At 43.1% G+C, this 24378-nt stretch overlaps 1 protein-coding gene across 2 annotated transcripts in view; it reads left to right on the top strand.

Annotated features, from left to right (window-relative positions):
* The window catches only part of BLTP3A (bridge-like lipid transfer protein family member 3A), an 82943-nt gene that overhangs the window by 47852 nt on the left and 10713 nt on the right, over positions 1 to 24378 (top strand). Inside the window, exons 5-15 of one of the 2 annotated variants that reach the window (XM_004462005.4) lie at positions 5418 to 5607; positions 5917 to 6057; positions 6467 to 6637; positions 7313 to 7505; positions 13461 to 13547; positions 14312 to 14482; positions 14891 to 15030; positions 15430 to 15571; positions 16042 to 16235; positions 16431 to 17878; positions 23803 to 23999. In XM_004462005.4, the coding sequence (XP_004462062.3) occupies positions 5418 to 5607; positions 5917 to 6057; positions 6467 to 6637; positions 7313 to 7505; positions 13461 to 13547; positions 14312 to 14482; positions 14891 to 15030; positions 15430 to 15571; positions 16042 to 16235; positions 16431 to 17878; positions 23803 to 23999 (3074 nt within the window). The remainder of the gene's footprint in view (positions 1 to 5417; positions 5608 to 5916; positions 6058 to 6466; positions 6638 to 7312; positions 7506 to 13460; positions 13548 to 14311; positions 14483 to 14890; positions 15031 to 15429; positions 15572 to 16041; positions 16236 to 16430; positions 17879 to 23802; positions 24000 to 24378) is intronic. The other variant, XM_058306597.1, reaches the window with a different exon arrangement.

Genomic DNA, 24378 nt, shown 5'->3' on the forward strand with positions numbered 1-24378 from the left:
GTAATATATCTTTAAGAAAAAAGAAACCCACAAAACTTATCACACTCAATAGAATTAACAACGATTCCTTAATATCATCTAATACTTTTTTCATTTTCAATTTCTCCAAAATTTCTCTAAATTTTTTTACACTTATAGTACGATCAATAGTGGTCCATATATTGCATTTGGATAATATGCCTTTTTAAAACTTTTTATTTTGAAATACAGTTACAAAAATAATACAAACCTTGTACAGAGGACTTCAACATACACCATCTCCCCCAATACCTAGATCTACCAGTTTTAACGTTTTTGGCACATTTGCTACATTATTCTATCAAGTCATCTATCAATCTGTGTATCTGCCTGTTCATCAATCCATTTTCTGAACACTTGAATCTAGTTGTATACTTCATGCTGCCGTGTACAATTCCTAAGAAATTTAATGCTGATATAAAGTTTATAGTCTATATTCCAATAAATCCTTTTGAGACTTTTTTCCTTCCTTGTTAGATCCCATCCAAGATCATGTATTGCATTTGTTATTGTCTCTTTAATTGCTCTTTCTTTTTTCCTTTGTAGAAACATATATACAACATAAATTTTCTAATCTCAACTACTCTCAAGCATATCATTCAGTGGGATTAATCATATTCATAATGTTGCAATACCCTCACCACCTTCCATCACTAAAACTTTCCCCAAACCCCAAACAGAAACCCTGTACCCTTTATGCTTTAACTGTCCATTTCCCCCATCCACTGCCTCTGGCAGCATGTACTCTGATTTCTGTCTATAAGAGCTTGCATTCTCTGATATTTTCTTTGTAGTTACCATGGGGCTTAAATTTAACATCCTATAGCTATAACAATCTTGTTTGTTTTAATACCAACTTCACTTCTAGTATACACACACTATGTTCCTATATTTCTCCATCCCCCATCTTTATGTAATTCTTGCCACAAAATACAGGTTTATATATTATGAGTGCAAATCTACTAATTTATCATTACATTTTGTGTGTTTGCTTTTTAGATCCTGCAGGAAGTAAAAAGTGGACTTACATACCAAAAAGTAAAACAGTACTGACTTATGTTTACCAATGTCATTGCCTTCACTGGATCTTTATTTCTTCATGTGGCTTTGATCTATTTATTGTTTTTTCCTTTCAAACTGCAGAACTCTCTTTAAAAAAAAAAAGATTTATTTATTTATTTAATCACCCCCGTGCCTTTTTTTTTTTTTTTTTTTTTGCTGTCTGTTCTCTGTGTCCATTCGCTGCTCATTTTTGCTGTGTCTGCTTGTCTTCCTTTGTTGCGTCATCTTGCCACAGCACATGGGCCATCACCTCTCCGCAGCACACAGGCCGTCAGCTCTCTGTGGCGCATGGGCCAGTTTGCCTTTACAAGGAGGCCCTGGGATGTGAACCCAGGGCCTCCTATATGGTAGACGGGACCTAACTGATTGAGCCACAGCCGCTTCCCTAGCATCTCTTATAAAGCCAATCCAATGGTGACAAAGTTCTTTAGCTTTTGTTCATCTGGGAATGAGAACTCCCTCATTTTGAAAGACAGTTTTGTCAGATATAGAAGTCCTATTTGGCAGTTTTATGATTTCAGCACTTTAAATATGTCTTCCCATTGCCTGCTTGCTTCCAGGGTTTCTGAGAAGAAATTGGCACTTTATCTTATTGAGGCTCCCTTGAATTTGACACATTGCTTCTTTTTTCTGGCTTTTGTAATTCTCTCTTTATCTTTAGTATTTGACGATTTGATTATAATATGTCTTGGTATGAGTCTCATTGGGTTTATCATGTTTGGAATCCCTTGAGCATGTTGGATGTGTATATTCATATCTTTCATTAAATTGGGGAAGTTGTTAGCCATTATTTCTTTAAATATTCTCTCTGTCCTTTCTTTTCCATCAGGAGCTCGTACAGTACTTCCATTCGTGTGCTTGATGTTGTCCCCTGGGTTCCTCAGGCTCTGTTTACTTTTTTCATTCTTTTCAGTTGTCTTATCTTCCAGTTCACTGATTCTTTCTTCTCTCAGCCCTAATTTGCTATTGAGCCCCTCTAAGGAATTTTTCCTTTCTGTTGCTGTGATCCTCAGCTCTGTTTGATTTCTTTTCATAATGTCCATCTCTCTTTTAGATAATCTCTTTGTGTTCATTTATGATTTTCCTGATTTCCTTTAGTTGTTTGCCCATGTTTTCCTTTAGGTCTTTGAGCAGTTTTGGGACTGTTGTTTTAAAGTCTTTGTCTAGAGTGCCCCAGGTTGGTCCTCCTCATTGATGGTTTCTGATGCATTAATCTTTTCCTTTGCTTGGAATATCACTTCTGGTTTTTTTTGTATGTTTTGTAGTCTTTTTTGAAACCTGTATGTTTTGATATTTTAAAGGGTTATTGCTGGAGTTTAGACTCTAAGGTTTCTGTTCCTTAAGCTTTTATGCAGCTGGTATTATGACTAGAGCTGTCCTTGAATGCCAGGAGCGAATAATAAGAAAAAAGGAAGGAGACATCTTTTCCAATCTTTGCAGGTTGACCTGTGGGACTGCTCTCTTCCAGTGCTTACCTGTACAGTAGGTTGAGTGAATAACTGCAGGCCAAGGCTTTGAGGGCCTTCCTGATCCTTTCTGCAAATGCATCTTGTCTTGAGCATACAAGCATGGCCCTAGGAATTTCCCTATTTACATGGATACAAATGTCCCTTCTTCCCTAGGAAACAGTTTCCTCATGGTCCTGGGCATTGCACTGTATGTTCTACAGCCAACAATCCCTTGCCCCTAGCTGCCTCAACTTGACTGCTCTCCTGCAACATTCTGTAAAAGAGATCTGTGGGCTGCTTTTACATACAGGGCAAGTTCTGGGATGGCAAGCCTGTGACCAGCATTCTGGTCCTTTCCCTCAGGCTGCCTCCAGTCACACTGTACCTGACATACGTGCTTCCACTGTGTGTGTAAGAGTCACTCTGATTCTTCTGGGCCCTGGACCAGGATCCCTCAATGGGAGCACAGCCTGGGTCCATGTCGTGCTGATACGGGATGGGGCAAACACCAGCCAGGGTACCAGGAGATCCTACAGATTTAAGTAGCCTTTTTCTTGATTGGGCATTGAGTTTTGAGAAAGTTGCTGCTCCCAATTCTTGCCTATAGTTCAAAGTTTTGTGGGTAGACTGAATCATAAAGCTTCTCACTGCACCATCTTCTGGGTTATAAGCCTTTAATTCTAAACTCACTCTACCTTTTGTTTTAATATACCATTTATTCTTTATAGAATCTGCCTCATTTATTCTAAAAGATTTTCCATATCATATTTTGAACTGATAGTATCCTCAGGTGTCATTAAAAATGTTTTTCTTTCAATCTGGTAGTTTAAAGCCTTGATCCGATTTGATCTGATTTAGGTGCTTTTAAATTTTTTCTAGTTTCTGGATATTTAGTATAGCGCTACAATGTGGAACTGTTCTGTATCATAACTGTGGAGGTCTATACTTGACTATGCTTTGTCAATACCCATAGAACTGTACTCCACAAGAAATGAATTTTTCTGTATGTAAATAAAATACATATATAAGAAAATAGTGGTGCACATGAATATTACTGTAAATGTGCCTTGATGAATATATATATGTATATTTCTGTTTTATATATATCTAACAATAGAGTTGCTGGGTCACAGTCTGTGTATAAGCTTTTTCCTGTTTATCCATTGGGTTATCTGCCTTTTTCTTATAGATTACTATAAGTTTTTTATTTAGAAAGTCCTTTAATGTCAGGTATGTGTGTTGTAAATATCTTCTCCTACTCTATGGGTCCCCTTTCACTATAAATGGTGTTTTTTGTTGTTGTTGACCAGAAATTATTAATTTGTCATATAGTCCAGTTTATCATTTTTTCTTTTTATAATTTAGGACATTTTGTGTTTTGTTTAAGGAATCTTTACCTATTCTAAGTTCTGAAGATTTTCTCCCTTCTTTTCTTCTAAGAGCTTTATTGTTTGACCTTTCACATTTAGATCAACAATTCATCTGGAAACTTATTTTTTTGTTTGGTGTGAAGTAGGGGTCAATATTTTTCTCATTATGAATATCCCCCAATTATGCACCATTTGTTGAAAATAGCTACCCAGCCCCCACACACATACACATAGGTCTCTCATCTTTATCATAAATTAGGTGACTCTCAGTGTAGATTTTTTTTTTTAAGAGAAACACTATTTTTGACTGAAATAACACTGTAGTATGGTTCTGTAGTAGTTGTGGGTTTTTTTCTATTTTTAAAATATACTTAGATTACATAAAATACTATCTCAGTGTAGTTTTTGATTTCTCAGTCTAGTTTTGATTTGTACTTTTTAGTATGGATGAGGTTGAGCATAATTTTGTCTAAGACCTACTTGCATTTATTTTTTGGCATGCTGTGTATATTTTTTTCACTTGGGCTGTTCTTTTTCTTCTAGGATTTTTGAAGCTCTTTGTATGTTAGGGATGTTATCCTTTTGTGATATAGGTTACGTATATATATTTTTCAGTTTATCATTTCCAGACCTTCTTTTTCTCTCTTGTGATGAGAAGTGATTTTACCTATATGCTCAGGAATATAGGACTTTAGGATGCACTTTGTTCCTCTCCCTTTGCCTCTTCTGCCTTCTCATTGTGGAAGTAGAGCTATGTTCTCTCGGAGGTACTTGGCAAAGAAGAGGTGGGACTGTTCTTGCTTAGATTTCACAGCATTAAACTTCTTGGTCATCTGACTGTGGTTTCCTCTTTCCAAGACTTTGCATATTATGCTCTGTCTTTGAAGATTTTATAGAAACCTGTTGTTTTCTTTCTATAGTGAGACCTCACCTCAGAAGGCAATGTCCACATTTTATTTTATTTTACTTTTTTTGTATATTTATTTTTTATTTTTATTTATTTCCTTTTTTTTTAAAATGTAAATTAAAAAAATATGAGGTCCCCATATATCCCCCAACCCCCTCACCCCACTCCTCCCACATCAACAACCTCTTTCATCGTCGTGGCACATTCATTGCATTGGTGAATACATTTTAGAGCACTGCTGCACCACATGGATAGTGGTTTACACACATTTTAATTCTAGTAGTGTATGGGCTGTAAAAATATTTTTCCATTTATACTTTGTAACAGGAGGAAAATTGTTTCCAGGTTAACTCTTTCTCTTTTGTTCCTTTATTTTCAAAAAATCTCACTAAAGAGTGTTCTGAATCATCATTATAAAAACAGAGATTTGAAAAATACAAAAACGTTGAAATGTGAGGAGAGATATAAGGAAAAAAACTACAAAGAATTCCAGCACCCAAAGACAGGCTAAGCCTGGAGTGAGCTGGACTTGGCTCCTGTGAGGAGCCTTCCAGGCTAGAGACTGCACAGTCTCGCGTGGTCCTGACCCTTGGCCTGCCTCATTTGTTACAGTGAGTACGGCTTTGCCGAGAAGGTGGTGGAGGGCATGTTCATCATCGTTAACTCCATCACCATCAAGATCCACTCCAAGGCCTTCCACGCCTCTTTTGAACTGTGGCAGCTCCAGGGCTACAGTGTCAACCCCAGCTGGCAGCAGAGCGATCTCCACCTCACCCGCATCACCGACCCCCGCCGAGGAGAGGTGACAGCCTAGCGTTGTGAGGGACGAGAAGGGGGATTCAAAGGAGGAGCGATTCTTGGAGGCGCTCCTTCCTGCTTTGGGGACTTCCTCAAGGGCAACCCCATTCCTGGGAACCCCAGAATCCCTTCCATCCAGTGTTATCACCTCCTCTAGTATGGATCTCTGATCCATGGCCTTCCTCTGTCAGGATCCCAACTGAGAACGGTGGCAGTCTTTGCCTTGCCCATCTTTTTGCCTCGGCCCTCTTGCTTGCTTATTAATACTGTATCCATAGCATTAAGAAATATATTTTTCTCTCCTTTCTTCCAGGTTTTAACATTTAAGGAAATAACGTGGCAAACTCTTCGAATCGAGGCGGATGCCACAGACAATGGTGATCAGGACGCAGTCACCACTCCGCTGCGGCTCATTACCAATCAAGGCAGGATCCAGATAGCGCTCAAGAGAAGAGTGAGTGTGCACTTCATCTTCACGGCAGCTTCTGTGTTCTCATTCTCTCAGGCAGCGTGGGAGCTGGTGTTCCCTCCTTTTTAGCATGTTGTTAGCCCCTGGTGTGACAGTTGAAAGGGGGGCCTGTAATTCAGGGCTGTACAATATCCAGCAGTGGGAGAACATTTCCACCTCCTTGCCGCCTTTATTTTAGAAACCACAATCCCCCCCATCTACAGAGACATTGACTGTTGCTTCTTGCTAGTCAGAGAAAACTTTAATAGTTTTGCAAGAAATTTGTTCTCCAAAGTACCTGATGCCTTCCTTTTATGTACCGGAGGTGATTGAAAAGTCAGCTCTGAAATTGATTGGGTGACAGTGACTGAGGGATTGAAGTGGTACAAGGTGATGTTCTCTGTGGCCCCCTCAGACCAAAGATTGCAATGTCATCGCCTCCAAGCTGATGTTCCTGTTGGATGACCTGCTCTGGGTGTTAACCGACTCGCAGCTCAAGGCTATGATGAAGTATGCAGAGTCGCTGAGCGAGGCCATGGAGAAGGCAGCCCAGCAAAGAAAGAGCCTGGCTCCTGAACCTGTACAGGTTAGAGGCAAAACAGACACGCCTGGTGTGGCTGCAGAGATGGTAGGCCAGACCTCGTTAGCGCCAGTGTAGGCAGATTCTAGAGTTCATTTGGCTTAATTGGGGTGACATTTGCTTCTGGGTATGCACAGGCTTTGCCTGTGCTTCTGATTTATTCATTTATTCTGTTCATTGAGTGCCTCCAGTGTGTTTGGTATACATTGTATACATTCCTCCACTAGGGAGGAAAATGCCTCTTGTTCCTGTCCTTGGGATGCTCACTCACTTGCAAAATGGACTGTAAACAATTAGGACAGTATGATGTGATTAGTACTGTAACAGAGGTGCATACTCTGCCATGAGAGCACAAAGGAGAAGCATTTCCCCTGGAGACTCCCAAAGACTTTGCAGAGGAGGTGTTTCAGCCTCAGTCAGCTGACTCCTGCTGGATGAGAGCTTGGAGGGCAGTTTAAACCTCAGCTCAGTATTCTGACAGTTACTAGACTAATTATAATTGGCCTTTTTGGAGTTTGCATTATGAGGTGGGACAGACCAAAGTGAGCTCCAAGGTGAACAGTTATGGGAGGGAAGAGCATCTTGCTCACTGTTGTTTCCTTCAGGCTGGACTAAAACTTAAAGTCTGTGAAGGAGCCTTTCAGGGTCTGGACCTCCTGCTTTTCTCTCCGTCACCTACAGATCACTCCGCCTGCTGCCAGTGCCCAGCAGTCCTGGGCCCAAGCATTCAGCGGCAGTCAGGCAAACAGCAACAGTAGCAGCAGCCGCTTAAGCAAGTACTTTGAGAAATTCGATGTGAAAGAGTCCTCCTACCATTTGCTCATCTCTCGCCTGGACCTGCACATCTGTGATGACAGCCAGCTGCGGGAGCCAGGTAACCCAGAGGCCCGAGTACGGCTGGGCAGTCCATGTCACTCGCTTGCCTCTGGGCAGAGCTTGGGGTTGAAAGCTCTTGTTCAGACCCTCTGTGGAGTACTTCTGCTTCCAGTAATCACAGCATTCCTCGGACCTCAACCCTCTGTTTCTGTTTAGGATGCAGCAGAACCACCTGCCATACTTAATAAGATACAGGTGCAGGCTCACCCCAAACCTCACAAAATCAGAATCTTCAGGGGATAGAACCCAATTAGTGTATACCATTTCTTTCTCCCAAAAGAACCTTGGGCAATGCTTATGCTATCCAGAGGTTGGGAAGGTTTTAGGAAAGTAAATTCAACTCTAGGAAACAACACAGGTTTTGGATTTCTGAATCAACTTAAAAAATGATGGTGTACAAATGTGCTTTTCCTAAACAGAGAGGTTATCCTATCTTCTTGTCAGGCTTTTATATTCATTAGGTCATTGGTATTTGTATTGGTCACCAAAGGGGTGCTGATGCAAAATTCCAGAAATCTGTTGGCTTTTATAAAGGGTATTTGTTTGGGGTAGAAGCTTACAGTTACCAGGCCATAAGCACAAGTTACTTCCCTCACCAAAGTCTATTTTCATGTGTTGGAGCAAGATGGCTGCCAACGTTTGTGAGGGTTCAGGCTTCCTGGGTTCCTCTCTTCCAGAGTCTTGCTTCTCTCTGGTTTCAGGGTTCCTCCCTTCCAGGGTCTTGCTTCTTCCTGGGCTCAGGGTTCCTCTCTTCCTGGGGCTGGCTTCTCTTTCCTCTGTGAGCTTACTTCCCGGGGCTCCAGCTTAAGGCTTCAGCATCAAACTCCAACATCAAAACCCCAACATCAAAACCCCAACATCAAAACCCCTCCACTCTGTCCTTTGTTGTGCCTTTTATCTGTGAGTTCCTACCCACTAAGGGGTGGGGACGCAATGCCCTACTGGCACATATAATCTAATATACCCAGAGGAAAAGATCAGTTTACAAACATAATCCAATATTTCCTTTTTGGAATTCATGAGTAATATCAGACTGCTACAGTATTACATACACCTATACATTTATTTTAAATGTAAATGCTGATTGATTAATTTCTTTCCTTTATGAGCCTTGGAAAAATCTCTTAACCCCACTCAATTAACCTCTTTGAGTTCTCTCTTTTGTGAAATTGTTAATTGTATCTCACTCATTTATCTTATAAGTTGTTGTTAGGCTCAATGAGATAATATATTGAATTTGGGGGACCTTAATTATAGGCAAATATTAAATATTATTAGTACTTTGCTGCTTGTTCCTTCAGTACTCCCTCTAAATTCCCCTAGGCTACCAGGTGTTGGTTTCAGCTGTTTGAGTCTTAGATGGTCCCGTATGGTAGATTTTTTTTTCCTGCTACCTCTCTGCTCTGACGGTTGTGTTTGCCTCTTACTGAGACCTAGACTAAGTTTCCTTGGAGGACCTACTATTCTTTTCTTGCTGAGGCACAAGGTGGTGCTGCCTTTCTTGCTTGGATATTCCTTGACCTTGTAATGACTGCACCCTCCCTTCATTTCCACCATTCCAAGGGGACAGAAAGGAGCAGTGATAGCTTTTGCCACCATTGGAAATAACTTGCTCAATGGTGTGCCACTCATTTTGGAAATTCTTTGCTATAACAATTATTTGGTTGTTTTTTCCAAGTGTTACGTGAAGGCTTTGGTTGGTTCTGTTTTGTTAATCCCTTCATAAATCTTTATTAAGAGTACATCATGGGGAAGTGGGCCTGGCCCACTGGATAGGGCGTCCGTCTACAACATGGGAGGTCCGAAGTTCAAACCCCGGGCCTCCTTGACCCGTGTGGAGCTGGCCCATGCGCAGAGCTGATGCGCGCAAGGAGTGCCCTGCCACGCAGGGGCGCCCCCCGTGTAGGGGAGCCCCACGCGCAAGGAGTACGCCCCGTAAGGAGAGCCGCCCAACACGAAAGAAAGTGCAGCCTGCCCCGGAATGGCACGGCACACATGGAGAGCTGACACAACAAGGTGATGCAATAAAAAGAAACACAGATTCAAAAAGACACAGATTCCCGTGCTGCTGACAACAACAGAAGTGGACAAAGAAGAACACGCAGCAAATAGACACAGAGAACAGACCACTGGGGTGGGTGGGGAAAGGGGAAAGAAATAAAATAAAATAAACAAATCTTTTAAAAAAAAAGTATAAATTGCATACCAATTTTGAAGTTAAAGTATGAAAAAGAGTGTAAAGTACCTTAGTAATTGTTCCCGTATTGATTACATGTTGAAATAATATTCTGGACATATTGGTTTAAATAATATATATTTTTTAAAACTTTATTTTGTACGTGTAATAATTGAAAATATAAACAATTAAAAACTAATAAGGGAAGCGGTCTTGGCCCAATGGATAGGGCATCCGTCTACCACATGGGAGGTCCATAGTTCAAACCGCAGGCCTCCTTCACCCATGTGGAGCTGGGCCCATGCGCAGTGCTGATGTGCACAAGCAGTGCTGTGCCTTGCAGGGGTGTGCCCCCGCTTAGGGGAACCCCATGCGCAAGGAGTGCACTCCATAAGGAGAGCCGCCCAGCGCGAAAGAAAGTTCAGCCTACCCAGAAGTGGTGGCTACATACACGGAGAGCTGACACAGCAAGATGGTGCAACAAGGATAGACACAGATTCCTGGTGCCGCTGACAAGAATAGAAGCGGACACAGAAGAACACACAGCGAATGGAAACAGAGAACAGACAACTGGGGTGGGGGGGAAGGGGAGAGAAATAAATAAAAATAAATCTTTTAAAAAAATAAAAATAAATCCATGCTAAAAAAAAGTTAATACTCAGGAAATACAATTGTGAACTTAAGTTAAATATTAATAGCTTAAAAAAAATTTTTAAAGATCTTATTTATTTATTTCTCCCCTCTCCCCCCATTGTCTGCTGTCTTTGTCTGTTTGCTATGTGTTCTTCTGTGTCTGCTTGTATTCTCATTAGGCAGCTCCAGGAGCTGATCCTGGGACCTTCTGGAGTGGGAGAGAGGCGATCATTCTCTTGCACCACCTCAGCTCCCTGTCTGCTGCATCCCTTATTATTTCTTCTCTTGTGTCTCTTTTTGTTGCATCATCTTGCTGTGCCAACTGTCCACATGGGCCAGCACTCTTGTGCGGGGCAGTATTTCTCTGCATAGGGCAGCACTCCAGCATGGGGTAGTACTCTGTGCAGACCAGCACTCCGCGTAGGCCAGCTCTCCATGTAGGCCAGCACCCGCATGGGCTAACTCACCACATGGCCAAATTGCCTTCACCAGGAGGCCCTGGGCATTGAACCCTGGACCTCCTATATGGTAGATGGGAGCCTAATTGCTTGAGCTATATCTGCTTTAAAATTTTTAACAATTTTCTTTCTGTAATTTTTTTTTTAATTAGAGAAGTTGTAGGTATACAGAGAAATCACACAGAAAATATAGTTCCTGTATAACCCCCCCACACACATTTTACCCTCTTATTAACACTCTGCACTTGTGGTAACTTTGTCACAATTGATGAAAGAATATTATTATAATTGTAGTATTAACTCTGGTCCATAGTTTTTATCAGGGTTCAATGTTTCTGTTGCAGTCTTATGTTTGTTTTTTTAAAAACTTTATTCTAGTAACATATATACAACTTGAAATTTCCCTTTTAAAACACATTCAAATATATAATTCATTTGTGTTAATTACATTCACAGTGGTGTGCTACTATCACCATCATCCATTACCAAAACTTTTCTATCACCCCAAACAGAAATTGTTCCAATTTTAAGTTTAAAAAAAATTTAAAAAATATTTTTTAAAAAAATACTTAGATTACATAAACGTTACATAAAAAAATAGGAAATTCCCATATGCCCCACTCCCTACCCCCACACACACACTTTCCCATATTAACAACTTCCTTCAGGGAAACGGACTTTGGCCCAGTGGTTAGGGCGTCCGTCTACCACATGGTAGGTCCGCGGTTCAAACCCCGGGCCTCCTTGACCCGTGTGGAGCTGGCCATGCGCAGTGCTGATGCGCGCAAGGAGTGCCGTGCCACGCAAGGGTGACCCCCGCGTGCGGGAGCCCCACGCGCAAGGAGTGCGCCCGTGAGGAAAGCCGCCCAGCGTGAAAAGAAAGTGCAGCCTGCCCAGGAATGGTGCCGCCCACACTTCCCGTGCCCGTCCCGCTGACGACAACAGAAGCGGACAAAGAAACAAGACGCAGCAAATAGACACCAAGAACAGACAACCAGGGGAGGGGGGGAAATTAAATAAATAAATCTTTAAAAAAAAAAAAAACTTCCTTCAATACTGTGGTACATTTGTTACAATTGATGAGCACATATTGGAGCATTACCACTGAGTGTGGATTATAGTTGACATTATAGTTTACGCTATTTCCCATACAATTATTACAAGATATATAATGGCCTGAATCTGTCATTGGAACGTTATTCTGGACAATTCCAATGTCTTGAAAATGCCCCCATATCACATTCATTTTTCCGTCTCCCTCCTCTCAGTGGCCACTGCATCCACATCAATGATAAAAGTTCTTCCATTGCTGGAATCACAATAACTCTGTAGTAGAATAACAGTAAGTCCACTCTAGTCCATCGTTCATTCCCCAATCCTGAGGGTTATGGGATAGTGATGCCCACTCTGCCTCTAATTGAGAGGGGGCTTAATCGCATGGGGGCGGGTGAATGGGACTATCTTGTTCGCAGAATTTTACCTTTTAATTTAAAAATTTTAGTCATTGTTAATCTTATGCTGAATAAAAAAAACTTTATACTCTTTTGATGTATAAAACACAAACATGTAGCACATAAGCAGATAGATAGATAGTATATCTGTGGTTTTAAAAATTTCAATGGGGGGTGGGCAACTAGGACAAAAAAGGTTCTAAAAGGTCTCGTGGGTGGGGGGAGTGATTATGAAAAAAAGCATGAGAAACAGAAACACGGTGGAAGGTGTTTCTCTTGGCAGGAGGGTGGAGTCCAGAATTTGGGATGATGAAATCTAGATGGGATGGCCCTGACCCTCCTGGTTAAAGGTAGAGCAGCTTACAACTAGAGGATTCCACGGTACTTCCTTTTACTCATTTCTATGGTATTTTTGAGTATAAGGTTTTTTTTTTAGTATAGGGCTTTAGGCTTGACACCCTGGTAGGGAACATGGTGGAAGCACAGAGCAGGGTGGACCGTACTATACACATATGTGGAAGAAATAGTCCCTACCCTTACAGTTCTTATAGTTTAGTTGGAGAGCTAAGATAGAAACACAGCAAGTTCATTCATTTTGTAAGAATTAAGTATAAATCTAAGATAAACATAATGTGATGCTTGATGTATTGCCCAGATTTCCAATTTACCTACAATATTCTGTCTTTAATATCCCTTGCCTGTGAAGTGCTATTAGTGCTCCATGATACTTTGTATGTATAGTATGTTATGGTTTTCCAAAACTGAAGGAGCATTGAGGCCGTGATATTGAAAGGAAATAACATGATGCTGTTTTGGGGGGATTCTGACTCACCCTTCTCCAGGTGTTGTACCAAGGTACAGCAATGCTAGTACTGTTAGATTTGGGGGAACCGGTCGAGGTTATTGAGTATGTTTTGGGAAGACCTAGGATTGGAATTCCTGAATCCCAAGGTTTGTGGTCCCTGTTGCCTTTCTGGAAATCTGGCAGCTATTTACAGAGGCACTTAATGGAATATAGTTGTTATTTTTTTAGTCTTTTAGAGCATGTCCTTTGACTGTTGTAACTCAAAAGGGGAGGGCCTCAGCCTTGCAAATCACCTGACCTCATGGCATTCAGTCGTATTTTTTATCAGCTGGACTTTGGAGTTGGCCTTAAAGAAGACTTATAAGTGTTTAAATGATGCTTAGGTTTCTTTGTTCCTTCTGCTGCTATTCACCTAGATTTTCTTTCATAGGTATCTCTGCAAACAGACTCATGGGTGGTGCCATGCAGCTTACCTTCCGCAAGATGGCATTTGACTATTACCCCTTCCACTGGGCAGGTAGGAGAATTCTGAGTGGGAGCAGTTGTAGCATGGTCCAGAGGATTGAGGGCACGTTCCTGGGTTCACCCCTCCCTGCCCAGCAGGAGGGTGCCAAGGATTGCAGTACCTGTTCAAGAGAGGTGCTGTAAATATCCCTCTTTAAGAGGGTATCTTGGGAGCAGATATGGCTCGAGCAGTAGCATCTGCCTCCCACATGGGAAGTCCTGAGTTTGGTTCCTGGTCCTTGAAAAAATGAACAAAAATGTACAACAAACAAAACAACCCAACTTCAGGGAAGCCGAAGTGGCTCAGTGGTTTAGCGCCAGCTTCCCCCTTTCAAGGTCCTGGGTTCAATCTCTGGTCCCCAGTACCTCAAAAAAAAAAAAAAAAAAAAAAAAAAGAAAAAGTAAAAGAAACTTGTAGTTCCTCTGTTGATGACTCTTTTTCAGTGAGGAGAGGAAGTAAGGATGCCGTGCCTGACATGTGGCTTTCGATTCTATCCTCTCTCCCTTACTTCCACTAGTATTTAGAGACTCTCCAGTAGTCCATGGTCAAAGACGGCAGCAGTCAGCAGGTGGCCTTTAGGGGGCCCTAGGGGGAAACCACACGTGCAGTTCATAAGAACTTGGGTGCTCTTATTGGATAATTGTTCCTTATCCCAGAGAATTCTGGATTGTGGGTGAAGGATCAGATTGTGAACTATGACTACTCTGACTGAAAGGAGAAGATGGTACCTTGGATCATGGTCTTGGGCTAAAAGCTTTTGCTTCTTTGTTGTACAGGTGATAGCTGCAAACATTGGGTACGGCACTGTGAAGCCATGGAGACCCGAGGACAGTGGGCCCAGCAGCTGGTGATGGAGTTTCAGAGTAAAATGGAGAAGTGGCATGAGGAGACAGGTCTGAAACCACCCTGGCACCTAGGAGTGGACTCTCCCTTCCGAAGAAAAGCAGGTGGTTATGAGGAATTGGAGGACACCATTGCTTTGCCTCTTGCCATTTACCTTTAAATTACCAGTGGAGAGAAAGCAATGGACTAGCTACTTATCCCCAATTTATCTTTTGCTAATCATCTCAATTTTATCCCTTGCAGAGACATCAGTAACTTCTTTCTTTACAAAGTCCTGTTTGTCCCAACAGATAGCTACAATTTTGAAGAGAAGTTGAGCTGTCATCATCTCTAGTCAATAGGCTATTGCCTTGGTCTTGAGGAGAGTATGTCTTTTTGAGTTCCGTTCAGTGTTAAGCTCACTTTCCTACATATAGCATTGATGACCTTAGGATTTTTACTTTCCTAATTCTTTTAATAATGAAAGTTGAATGTATCTTACTGTCTTTCCTATCTTTTTTTTTTTTATTTAGATTCTCTTCCTAGTCCTCGAAGGAATACCCTGGAGAGAAGCCCCTCTCAGGGCCGACAGGCTGCCTTCCGGCCCCCCGCCTGGAATCGCTTACGCTCCAGCTGCATGGTAGTACGGGTAGATGACCTGGACATCTACCAGGTGAGGGGCCCAGGACACGGGGAAACGTGGTTGGAAAGGGCTGGTGCCGTTCATCTAGAAGGCAACTGAAGCATTGCAAAGGAGGCTGTGGGATTCAGGAGCTGTTCTCGTCACTTTGGGGTGGATTGATTACTTGGCCCAAGTTTCTTTCTGAGCGTGACTGCTGAGACAAGGATTGGGAATTCCCCCCAATGCCCTACTTCGAACCTTTCATTGATTAAACCAGCCTGGGGATAGTGTTAGGTAGGTGTGAGAATGCCTGGAATACATGCGAAAAGCTCTAAGCTCTCCTTTGATAGACTTTGGAAGATAGGAGAGCCTTTTATACTTTCCTCACAGGAAACTGGGTTCTGTTTTGGGTGCTACTGTAAATGCAAATAGTAACTTGTGATTGCTTAGGTTTCTACAGCTGGGCAGCCAAGTAAGAAGCCATCTACACTCCTTTCCTGCAGTCGAAAACTCTATAACCTACCCACTCAGGTCTCTGCCATTCATATTGAGTTTACAGAATATTACTTCCCAGATAATCAGGAGCTTCCAGGTAAACATCTGGCCTGCCATTTTTTACTGTCTAACTCATGCTCTTCTTATTTGTCTCACTTGTTTTTAGAACTTTTAGTTGTTTGCCCTAGATTAGCATACCCTTGTTAAAAACTCTGCGCAGGGGAGTGGATGGAGCTCAAGTGGTTGAGCGCCTCCTTCCCATGTACGAGGTCCCGGGTTCGATCCCCAGTACCTCCTAAAAACGAAACAAAATAAACAAACAAACAAATGAAAAAAATCAACTCTTCCTGGGGAGTGGACGTAGCTCGGTGGCTGAATACCTGCTTCCCATGTACGAGGGCCTGCGTTCAATCCCCAGTACCTCCTTAAAAACAAGCCAAAATCAACGCTCTGCCCTAAATAAAGTATGTACCTTTGCTCTCTCGAGATAAAAATCAATATTAGCTTGTAAGTAAGAGTCTTGTTGCTGCTTTGTACCTGGTGACTGTTTTATTCCCTGCTTTTCAGTTCCCTGTTCCAATCTCTACGTTCAGTTAAACGGTCTGACATTTACTGTGGATCCTGTCAGCCTGCTCTGGGGAAACCTCTTCTGCCTGGATTTATACCACAGCTTGGAGCAGTTCAAAGCTATCTACAAGCTGGAAGATTCAAGGCAGAAAGATGAACACTTGGACATCCGACTGGATGCTTTCCGGTTGAAGGTAGAGAGAGGGTGAAATGTTTGTACCCTGTGGGTAGCCACATCTGCATTCCTCCCATGGCTAAAACCCAGGGTTTTGTTCTGTCCATTTGATGGAACGAAGAACAGCTTCCCAGCCCCAATAGTCTGTCCTTCCTGTGGGATGTTGAGATACCCAGGGGGCTGTTCTGAACTGTATTTTATTTTCTCTCTGAAGGTGAGCTTCCCACTGGAGAAGAGAGAGGAGGCTGGATCGCATCGTCCCCAGGCCCTTGCCATCTCTGCCTCAGGCATGACTGCCACCAATACACGCCATGCCCCACATTGTAGCTGTCCAGACCTCCAGAGCCTCTTCCGGGGTTTTACTGCTACTGAGTTCTTCCATTCCAGTTACGTTCACTTTCCCAAGGTCCCAGGGGGCTTTAGCCTTCTGCACATGCTTTTTTTGCATCATGCCTTCCAGATGGAATCCCGCCTCTCTCAGCCTAGTACCTTCCCTCCCAAGAGGCCTACGGCTTCCCAGGATCTTTGGTCCCTCCACTTTGTCCAGATCTCCTTGGACTTTGAGGGAACAGAGAACTTCAAAGGCCGTGCCTTGAATTTTGTGGCCCCCTTCCCCTTGTCCATTTGGGCCTGTCTCCCCCTCCGCTGGCAGCAAGCCGAGGCTCAGAAGCTCCTTTCATCTGCAGAGGGGAGGCTAAAACCATCAGCCAGCTTCGGCAGTCCTGTCCCGTCTGAGGTCCTTGCTCCTGACCACCAGCCAAGGTCAAAGACTGAGCACGACCTGAAAAGCCTGTCAGGACTTACGGACGTCATGGAAGTCCTGAGGGAAGGCAGCGGCAGTGTGGACAGCAAAGCACCGCTGACAGAGCTGGAGGATGCCGCAGACGTTCACCTGCTCGTGCACTCCCCTGCCCACGTCCGAGTGAGGCTTGACCACTACCAGTACTTGGCTCTGCTCCGCCTGAAGGAGGTGCTGCAGGCTCTTCAGGAACAGCTGGCTAAAGACACAGAGGCCATGACCGGGTCTGCCCTGCAGTCGCAGACGGCTTGCATTGGAGTCCTCTTCCCCAGCGCGGAGGTGGCTCTGCTCATGCATCCCGCCCCTGGGGCGGGGGTCGACGCTACAGGTTCTGATACCACCAGCCTCGTCGATTCAGAGCTGTCTCCTTCAGAGGATCGGGAGCCGAAGTCTGATGCCTCCTCAGACCCAGGCCCCGCCAGCCCTGAGAAGGTCCTAGAGAACAGTGATGTTGAGACTCGGCCTGCATCCCGTGATGGGCCACCGCCTCTCCACGGGAATGGAGAACTGCAGGACCCGGGGGCACTAGCCCAGCAGCTGGCAGAGGAAGGCCACGAGGCCGTCGAGTCCCTTCAGGCCAAGGGGCGGAGCAGAGTGCAAGCCTCCAGCTCGCCAGCTGCGCTGCAGTCCCCGGGCGGCAGGGACACCCCTGTGAGTGGACAGGGCGAGCTCACCCCCTTGAGGAGCATCGAGGGCGAGTTGTCAAGTGCTATGCACATTACCAAGGATGCCACCAAGGAGGCCCTCCATGCCACCATGGACCTCACCAAGGAAGCCGTGTCCCTGACCAAGGGGGCCTTCAGTCTGGGCAGAGACCGGATGACCTCCACCGTGCACAAGATGCTGGCCCTGCCCCCGGCCAAGTGAGTGGTCTCGGCCTCCTGCTAGGGGCAGTTTAGGTCGCAGAGCACCGTATTGATTTAGAGCTGCCGTAGGGCGGTGGGGGGATCGCCAGGCTACGAGCAGAGTGAAGGGTGTGCCAGTTGGGAAGACTTATTTTCAGGATTATATCTAATTCTTTGATTATTGAAGATCTGGAAATCACAATAAAGTAGCATAAAATCCCAGGGCTTTCCTATGCTTCCATGTGTCAAAGCAGTTTTCAAGTCTACATTTGTTGCTCCCTTGAATCAGATTATGTCCCCTCTTTTGCTGATTCACTATTACTGATACAGATAGGCTGTATCAGAAGAATAGTACCAGTCACCGTCTGTATGTTTCATTCCTTTCAGTGGGCTTACATGTAATATTTTGTTTGATTTGATTCCCACAGCAGCATAGTGACGTAGGTGTTTGTATCCCCAGTTTATGTCTGAAGAAATTGAGGCTTCAGGGAAGAGTAGTCCATGGACCTTGTGTCTTTTATTTATTTATTCCCCCTCTCCCCCTTCTCCCTCTCCCCCCCACCCCTGCTTTTGCTGTCTGTGTCCATTCGCTGTGTGGTCTTCTGTGTCTGTTTCTTTTTGTCCTCTTGTTTTCTTCTCTAGGAGAAATCACTGGGATTCGATCTCGGGGACCTCTGATGTGGGAGAGAGGTACCCTGTTGCTTGCGCCACTTCAGTTCCTGGTTTCTGTCATGCCTCTCCTTGACTCTCTTCTGTATCTCATCCTCTTGCTGTGTCACTCCCCGTGAGGGCCTGGCTCACCTTTACCAGGAGGCCCCAGGGATCGAACCCGGGCCCTCCCATATGGCAGTTGGAAGCCCAATCACTTGAGCCACATCTGCTTCCTGCTGTATCTTTTAAATAGAAAAAAAGCTGGGGCTTTGAACTTGCTTTCTCTGGTATACCCTATGAGTGTCTGCCAGAATGATAGAGAAGGAAGGATTTCATCCATTCTTTCAACAAATGTTTTTGAGCCCTTACTGTATGCCAGGCTTTATGTCAGGCACTAGGGACGCTGTAGGGCAGAAGCTGGAAACCAGAAATGCATATTCAGAAGAGTGGAGAGGGGCGATTTTCCCATGCCTGCCTTGTGGCTTTAGAAAAGATAATGAAAATTAAGGGAAACCTTTGCTGGGATCCTTTGTGGTTTGGGGACCAGTGACTTTTGAGCTTCTGTCAAAGTGAATTGTCTTAAGTGGGTCTGAGTAGTGCCTGTGGGTGCGCTGGTATCTGCTAGGCATAGACAGCCTAGGAGGAAGAGGAGAAGGACACGGAAGGACGGGTGGTCGGATATAAGGCTGGCTGATGTTTCCTGAGTGTTTTCTGTGTGTCAGACACCGTTCTAAGTACTTAAACTGTTAACTCACTGAATTACTGTAACAGTCCTCAAAGGCAGGTACTAATGTCACTCTCCATTCTGTGGATAAGGAAATTAAGTCTCAGGTAAGAAACTTGTTCAAGCTCTACATCCTGTGAGTGGTAGGGTGAGGATTCACTGCCTGGACTTGCAGTCACCAAATTGTGCAGCCTTTTCTAGGTGGAGAAGAGTGAGGAAGATGTGGGTAAAGAGGAGAGGCGAAAAAGAGGAAAGAAAGGTGTGGTATCAGAGTTCTTTTTCAAACATCAGCAGTGACTTCCTGACGGTGGCCTTTTCTCAGAGCTCATCCCCCAGACCCCTCTGTGGCCGTTAACATGGTCGGGCAGTCCTTCCTGAGCATTTGTCACATGCCGAGTTACTTGCATTTCTCTGAGGAAGCCTTTTTTTTTTTTCTTCCTTGATTCTCTTCTTCCTTATATCCTGTAAATGCAGCTCTTCATAGGGCTAGGCTGTGCTGATTATTTTGTTTTATTTTTTAAATGATAAAAATGATTTGTACCCATTCTATTAACTATAGAAAATACAATGGAGGACAAAGAAAAAAATGTAAACATCACTTATAATGACACTATCCAGAGATTATTTATATTTGGGTCATTTTCCAATTTATGTACATAAATTTGTGTGTCCATGTGAATATTTGTGTGTGTATACACTTATATACACAAATACCACTTTTACAAAAATATGATTGTTATTTCTATAGTAATATCCTGCTTTTATTCACTTTTTTTTATTGTGAATATTTTCCCATTCATTAGATATTTAGGAATATATGATTTTTAAAAATTAAAATTGTATTGAAGTGTATTATTTATACATGAACATACATAAACAATAAGTGTATAGTAGAAGTTGTGAACTTACAAAACAAACATGCATCTCATCATGCAGGGCTCCCACACATCTCCCCACCACCAGTGCTTTGCGCCGTGAGACATGTTACTACTAACTATAGCCCATACCTTCCATTTGGTGTATTCCGCTCCCCACCCACCTGATTATTGACAACCCTGTATCAATATTATGTAATTGTTATAGTTCATGAGGGTATTCTTACATTTGTTCTGTTAACTACAGTCTTATCTTCCACCACTGAATTCCCTGTATTATAAGTCCTGTGTTTTGTATAGTCCATTCAGAGTGTACACTCAGTAGCTCTCATTTTCATCACAGAGTTGTGCTGTCATCATCTCAGTCAATTTTAGAACATTTTCATTACTCCAAAAGGAAAAAAAACACTCCCTTAAACTCCCCTATTGTTGTGTATTAGAATTGATATATTTTTGCCCCTGCTGCAAAAATATTACATTACTACTCTCATCCATAAGTTACATTAGTTGTAATTTTCCTGTGTATCACCATATTCTTAACACTTTGTAAAAGAACATTCTTTAAACTGTTAACCACAATCGTTATGCTATATAGTCCCTAGATTATTCTCTAGCTTCCTTTCAATTGACATGTACGTCCACAGACACGCCTTTCAACCACAATCACATTTATAAATTCCTCCCCCACCCCCTGAGATGGCTCCCTCATCTGTTTGCTTGTTTGTTTTTTGCTCATTATTTTTGCTCATTGTCTGCTTGTTGTCTTTGTTTTTTTTTTCTTTAGGAGGCCCTGGGAACCGAACCCAGGACCTCCCATGTAGGAGGTGGGCGCTCAACTTCTTGAGCCACACCTGCTCCCTGCTCATTTTTTTTTTGATTGTTGTCTGCTTGTTGTTATTGTTGTTTTGTTGCTCATTGTCTGCTTGTTGTTATTGTTGTTGTTTTGTTGCTCATTGTCTGCTTGTTGTTTGTTTGTCTTCTTTAGGGGGCACCAGTAATCAAATGTGGAAGCTCCCATATGGGAGGTGGACTTTCACCTGTTGGAGCCACATCCGCTCCCCAGCAGTTTTTATAGTGAGGTGTTGTTGTTGTTGTTGTTTTTAAGATTTATTTATTTATTTATTTTTCTCCCCCTTTCCTCCATTGGCTGCTCTCTGTGTCCATTTGCTGTGTGTTCTTCTGTGTCTGCTTGTATTCTCATCAGGTGGCTCCGGGAACCAATCCTGGGACTTGCCAGAGTGGGAGAGAGGTGATCATTCTCTTGCATCACCTTAGCTCCCTGATCTGCCACGTCTCTTGTTCTCTCTCCTCTGTGTCTCTTTTCATTGCGTCATCTTGCTGCACCCGCTCTCCATGTGAGCCAGCACTCCTGCACAGGGCAGCAGTCTTGCATGGGGCAGACCTCCACGTGGACTAGCTCACCACACGGGCCAGCTTGCCCTCACCAGGAGGCCCTGGGCATCGAACCCTGGACCTCCCATATGGTAGATGGGACCCAATTGGTTGAACCACATCTGCTTCCATAGTGAGTTTTATAGTGAGTATAATGTGTTAGCATTAACTCTATTCATTTCCACACTACCATAAACCTTATTAAAAATTTTACGCACATTAAGCATCAACTCCCATTCTCAATCCACATTCTCCCAGGAATCTATATTCTAGAATTTATCTTTGTGAGTTTACTTACTGTATTTAGTTTGTATTAGTGAAACATACAATATTTGTCCTTTTGTGTCTAGCTTATTTCTATCAACATAATAATATCCTCAAAGTTCATCTATCCCAATTTCATTTCTTCTTATAGCTGAATAGAGGATTACATGATTTTTAATTGTTGTGTTCTACCAAATGACTCATAATTCATTCAAGTATTCCACTGTTTGAGTCATTTGTTCTGTTTCCAGTTTTTCTCAGGTAGAATTAATGCTGTGTTAAATGTCCTTATTTTTGTGAACATTACTTTTTGTGTACATCTCAGTCTTTCTTTAAAATAACTTAGAAACAGAATTATTGGGTCAAAGGATATAAACTTTTTTAAGGTTCTTGATGCATTTGCCCAAGTTTCAGGAGATCTCTATCAGTTGAAAACTTTCTAGTTTTTTTTATCCATCTCATCACTTCTCCTATCATCTGGATTTCAATCCTGGCTTCCTTTCCCTCCCCTGATCTTCAGTTATCTACTGGACATAGCTCCATATGGTACCTCCAACCTCACACGAAACTAAAATTCTTTATGTCTCCAGTTCTTTCTTCTTTTGGTACTGATACAGAGGCTCATCCACGTTCCCCATTTTAGCTTTTTGCCTCATCTGGTCATTTATCAGGTTTGGGGCATAATTCTTAGAGCAGTGGTTCTCAAACTTGCACTTGCATCAGAATTGCCCTGAGGGTTTGTTAACCCAGGGATTGCTGGGCCCACCCCTAGTAGTTCTGAGTTGGCGCTTGAGAATTTGCATTTCTCATGAGTTCCCAGCTGATGGTGCTGCTCCTACCAGGCCACACTTTGAGAACACTTCTAGGGATCTACATCAGTTTTTCCTGCCCATCCTCACATGCGGACTACTTTAGTAAACTATTGATTTCCCCACTGGAGTTTGTTTTCTCTCTCGAGTCTTTGAAGAACACGGGTGTGATCTTGTTATTTCCCTACTCCAAGACTTTCAGGCTTCTTACTTATGTAAACCCACTGAATTTAGTTTGAACTCCTCAGGTGGCATAGTGGATTATTATGATCTATCTATATGGTATTTTCATACGTAATCTTTTATTCTGGCTTCTTTATGCTCTAGCTGGAAGTTAGGAGACTTGGGTTTTTGTTAATTCCACCTTTAACTGTGACCTTGGTTCAGTTTCTTCATCTGCAAAATGAGAGGGTGGGATTAAAGGGTTATTTAAAGATTTCATTGTGTTACGCCTTTCTAACTTCATCTTCCATTGCTCTCCCCAACAAAACCTAAGCTCAAGCTGAGCTCATCTGTTTGTCTCCATAGGTCCTTACTTCTTCTTTTCTGGGTTCCATGCCTGTGCTCATATTGTTTCTTTCCCATAGAATGCCCTCTTCCCCACCTCTTCCTTCCACAGTCCTTCAAGGACCACCTCAGATGCCTTCTCCTTCCACAGAGCCATCCTGATCTTCTTCTCAGGCTTTCCCTTCTTTGATATTGCCTAGCCTTAGGCTTCAGCCTCTGTCCCTCTCTTACGTGTGTGTGACTTAAAATGCTGTTATTTTTGTATGTCTTCTCTCTCCTGGTAGATTATAAATTCTTTGAAGACAGCGGCTTTCTTATTATTTTATCCACCTGCCCCCCTCCCATCCCTGGCCCATGCCTAGAATGGTGCCTTGCATATGCAGGTCGTTTAGTAAATACTTGCGGAATGAATGTGGGAGGTTTCAAAGGCCATTACTTAACGCCAGGGCTGTTGGTAGCTGGTCTCTGTGGATGGGATGGTCTTGAATAACGTTTACGTTTAATGTGATGGGAGAGGCTGCTTATGGAGTTTGAGCTGCTGAATAAGGATTCAGAAAGGGCAGTGGTTTGAAAACGACATGATCTCCTTAGAGCAGGTAATAAGTAAAGTCAAAATTTCTCTTCACATTAACTGCCTGGGCTGAAGGGAAAGGGTGCTGCAAGGGGGTCGGAACAACCATGGTCTCCTAAGCCATGTTTCTGTTTTTATTTTTTCAACAGGGAGCCCATGGCCAAGATAGACGAGGGGACGGCTGCCCCAGCAAGTGGAGGTGCTGCCCGACTCCGATTTTTCTCAATGGAGAGGACAGTCTCTCAGCAGTCATTTGACGGTGTCTCCTTGGATAGCAGTGGCCCTGAAGATCAGATTTCAGTGGACAGTGATGGCAGTGATAGCTTTGTGATGCTCTTGGAATCTGGTATGTGGAAGCAGAGCCAGATGATTGCCGAAGTATAGAAAGAGTTCTCTCCACTGCCTGTATTCAGACTGGCTGGATTTAAGAGGAGCTGAGATTTGATTTTTTAAAAACATTTTCTTAACCAAAACAAAACGGAATTCTTAGTGGATGTATAGCTCTGGCTTTATCCCCATGTTTTCTAGGTTATTAGTCAGCACTTGATCATTATCACAGAAAAGATTGACCAAAGAAGAGAGCACCAGTCTCGCGGTCCTGTACTGTGGCTGGAGGATTAGTTGTGGGCGATGTCAATGATGTGTGTTTGCTGTCTATTTTTTTGCCTACCTATGAATTTTATTGTTGGAAAATAACTAGGAAATTTTTTTCCTGCTGATAAAAC

The sequence above is a fragment of the Dasypus novemcinctus genome, chromosome 11 (assembly GCF_030445035.2).
Source record: "Dasypus novemcinctus isolate mDasNov1 chromosome 11, mDasNov1.1.hap2, whole genome shotgun sequence".
Taxonomy (NCBI): domain Eukaryota; kingdom Metazoa; phylum Chordata; class Mammalia; order Cingulata; family Dasypodidae; genus Dasypus; species Dasypus novemcinctus.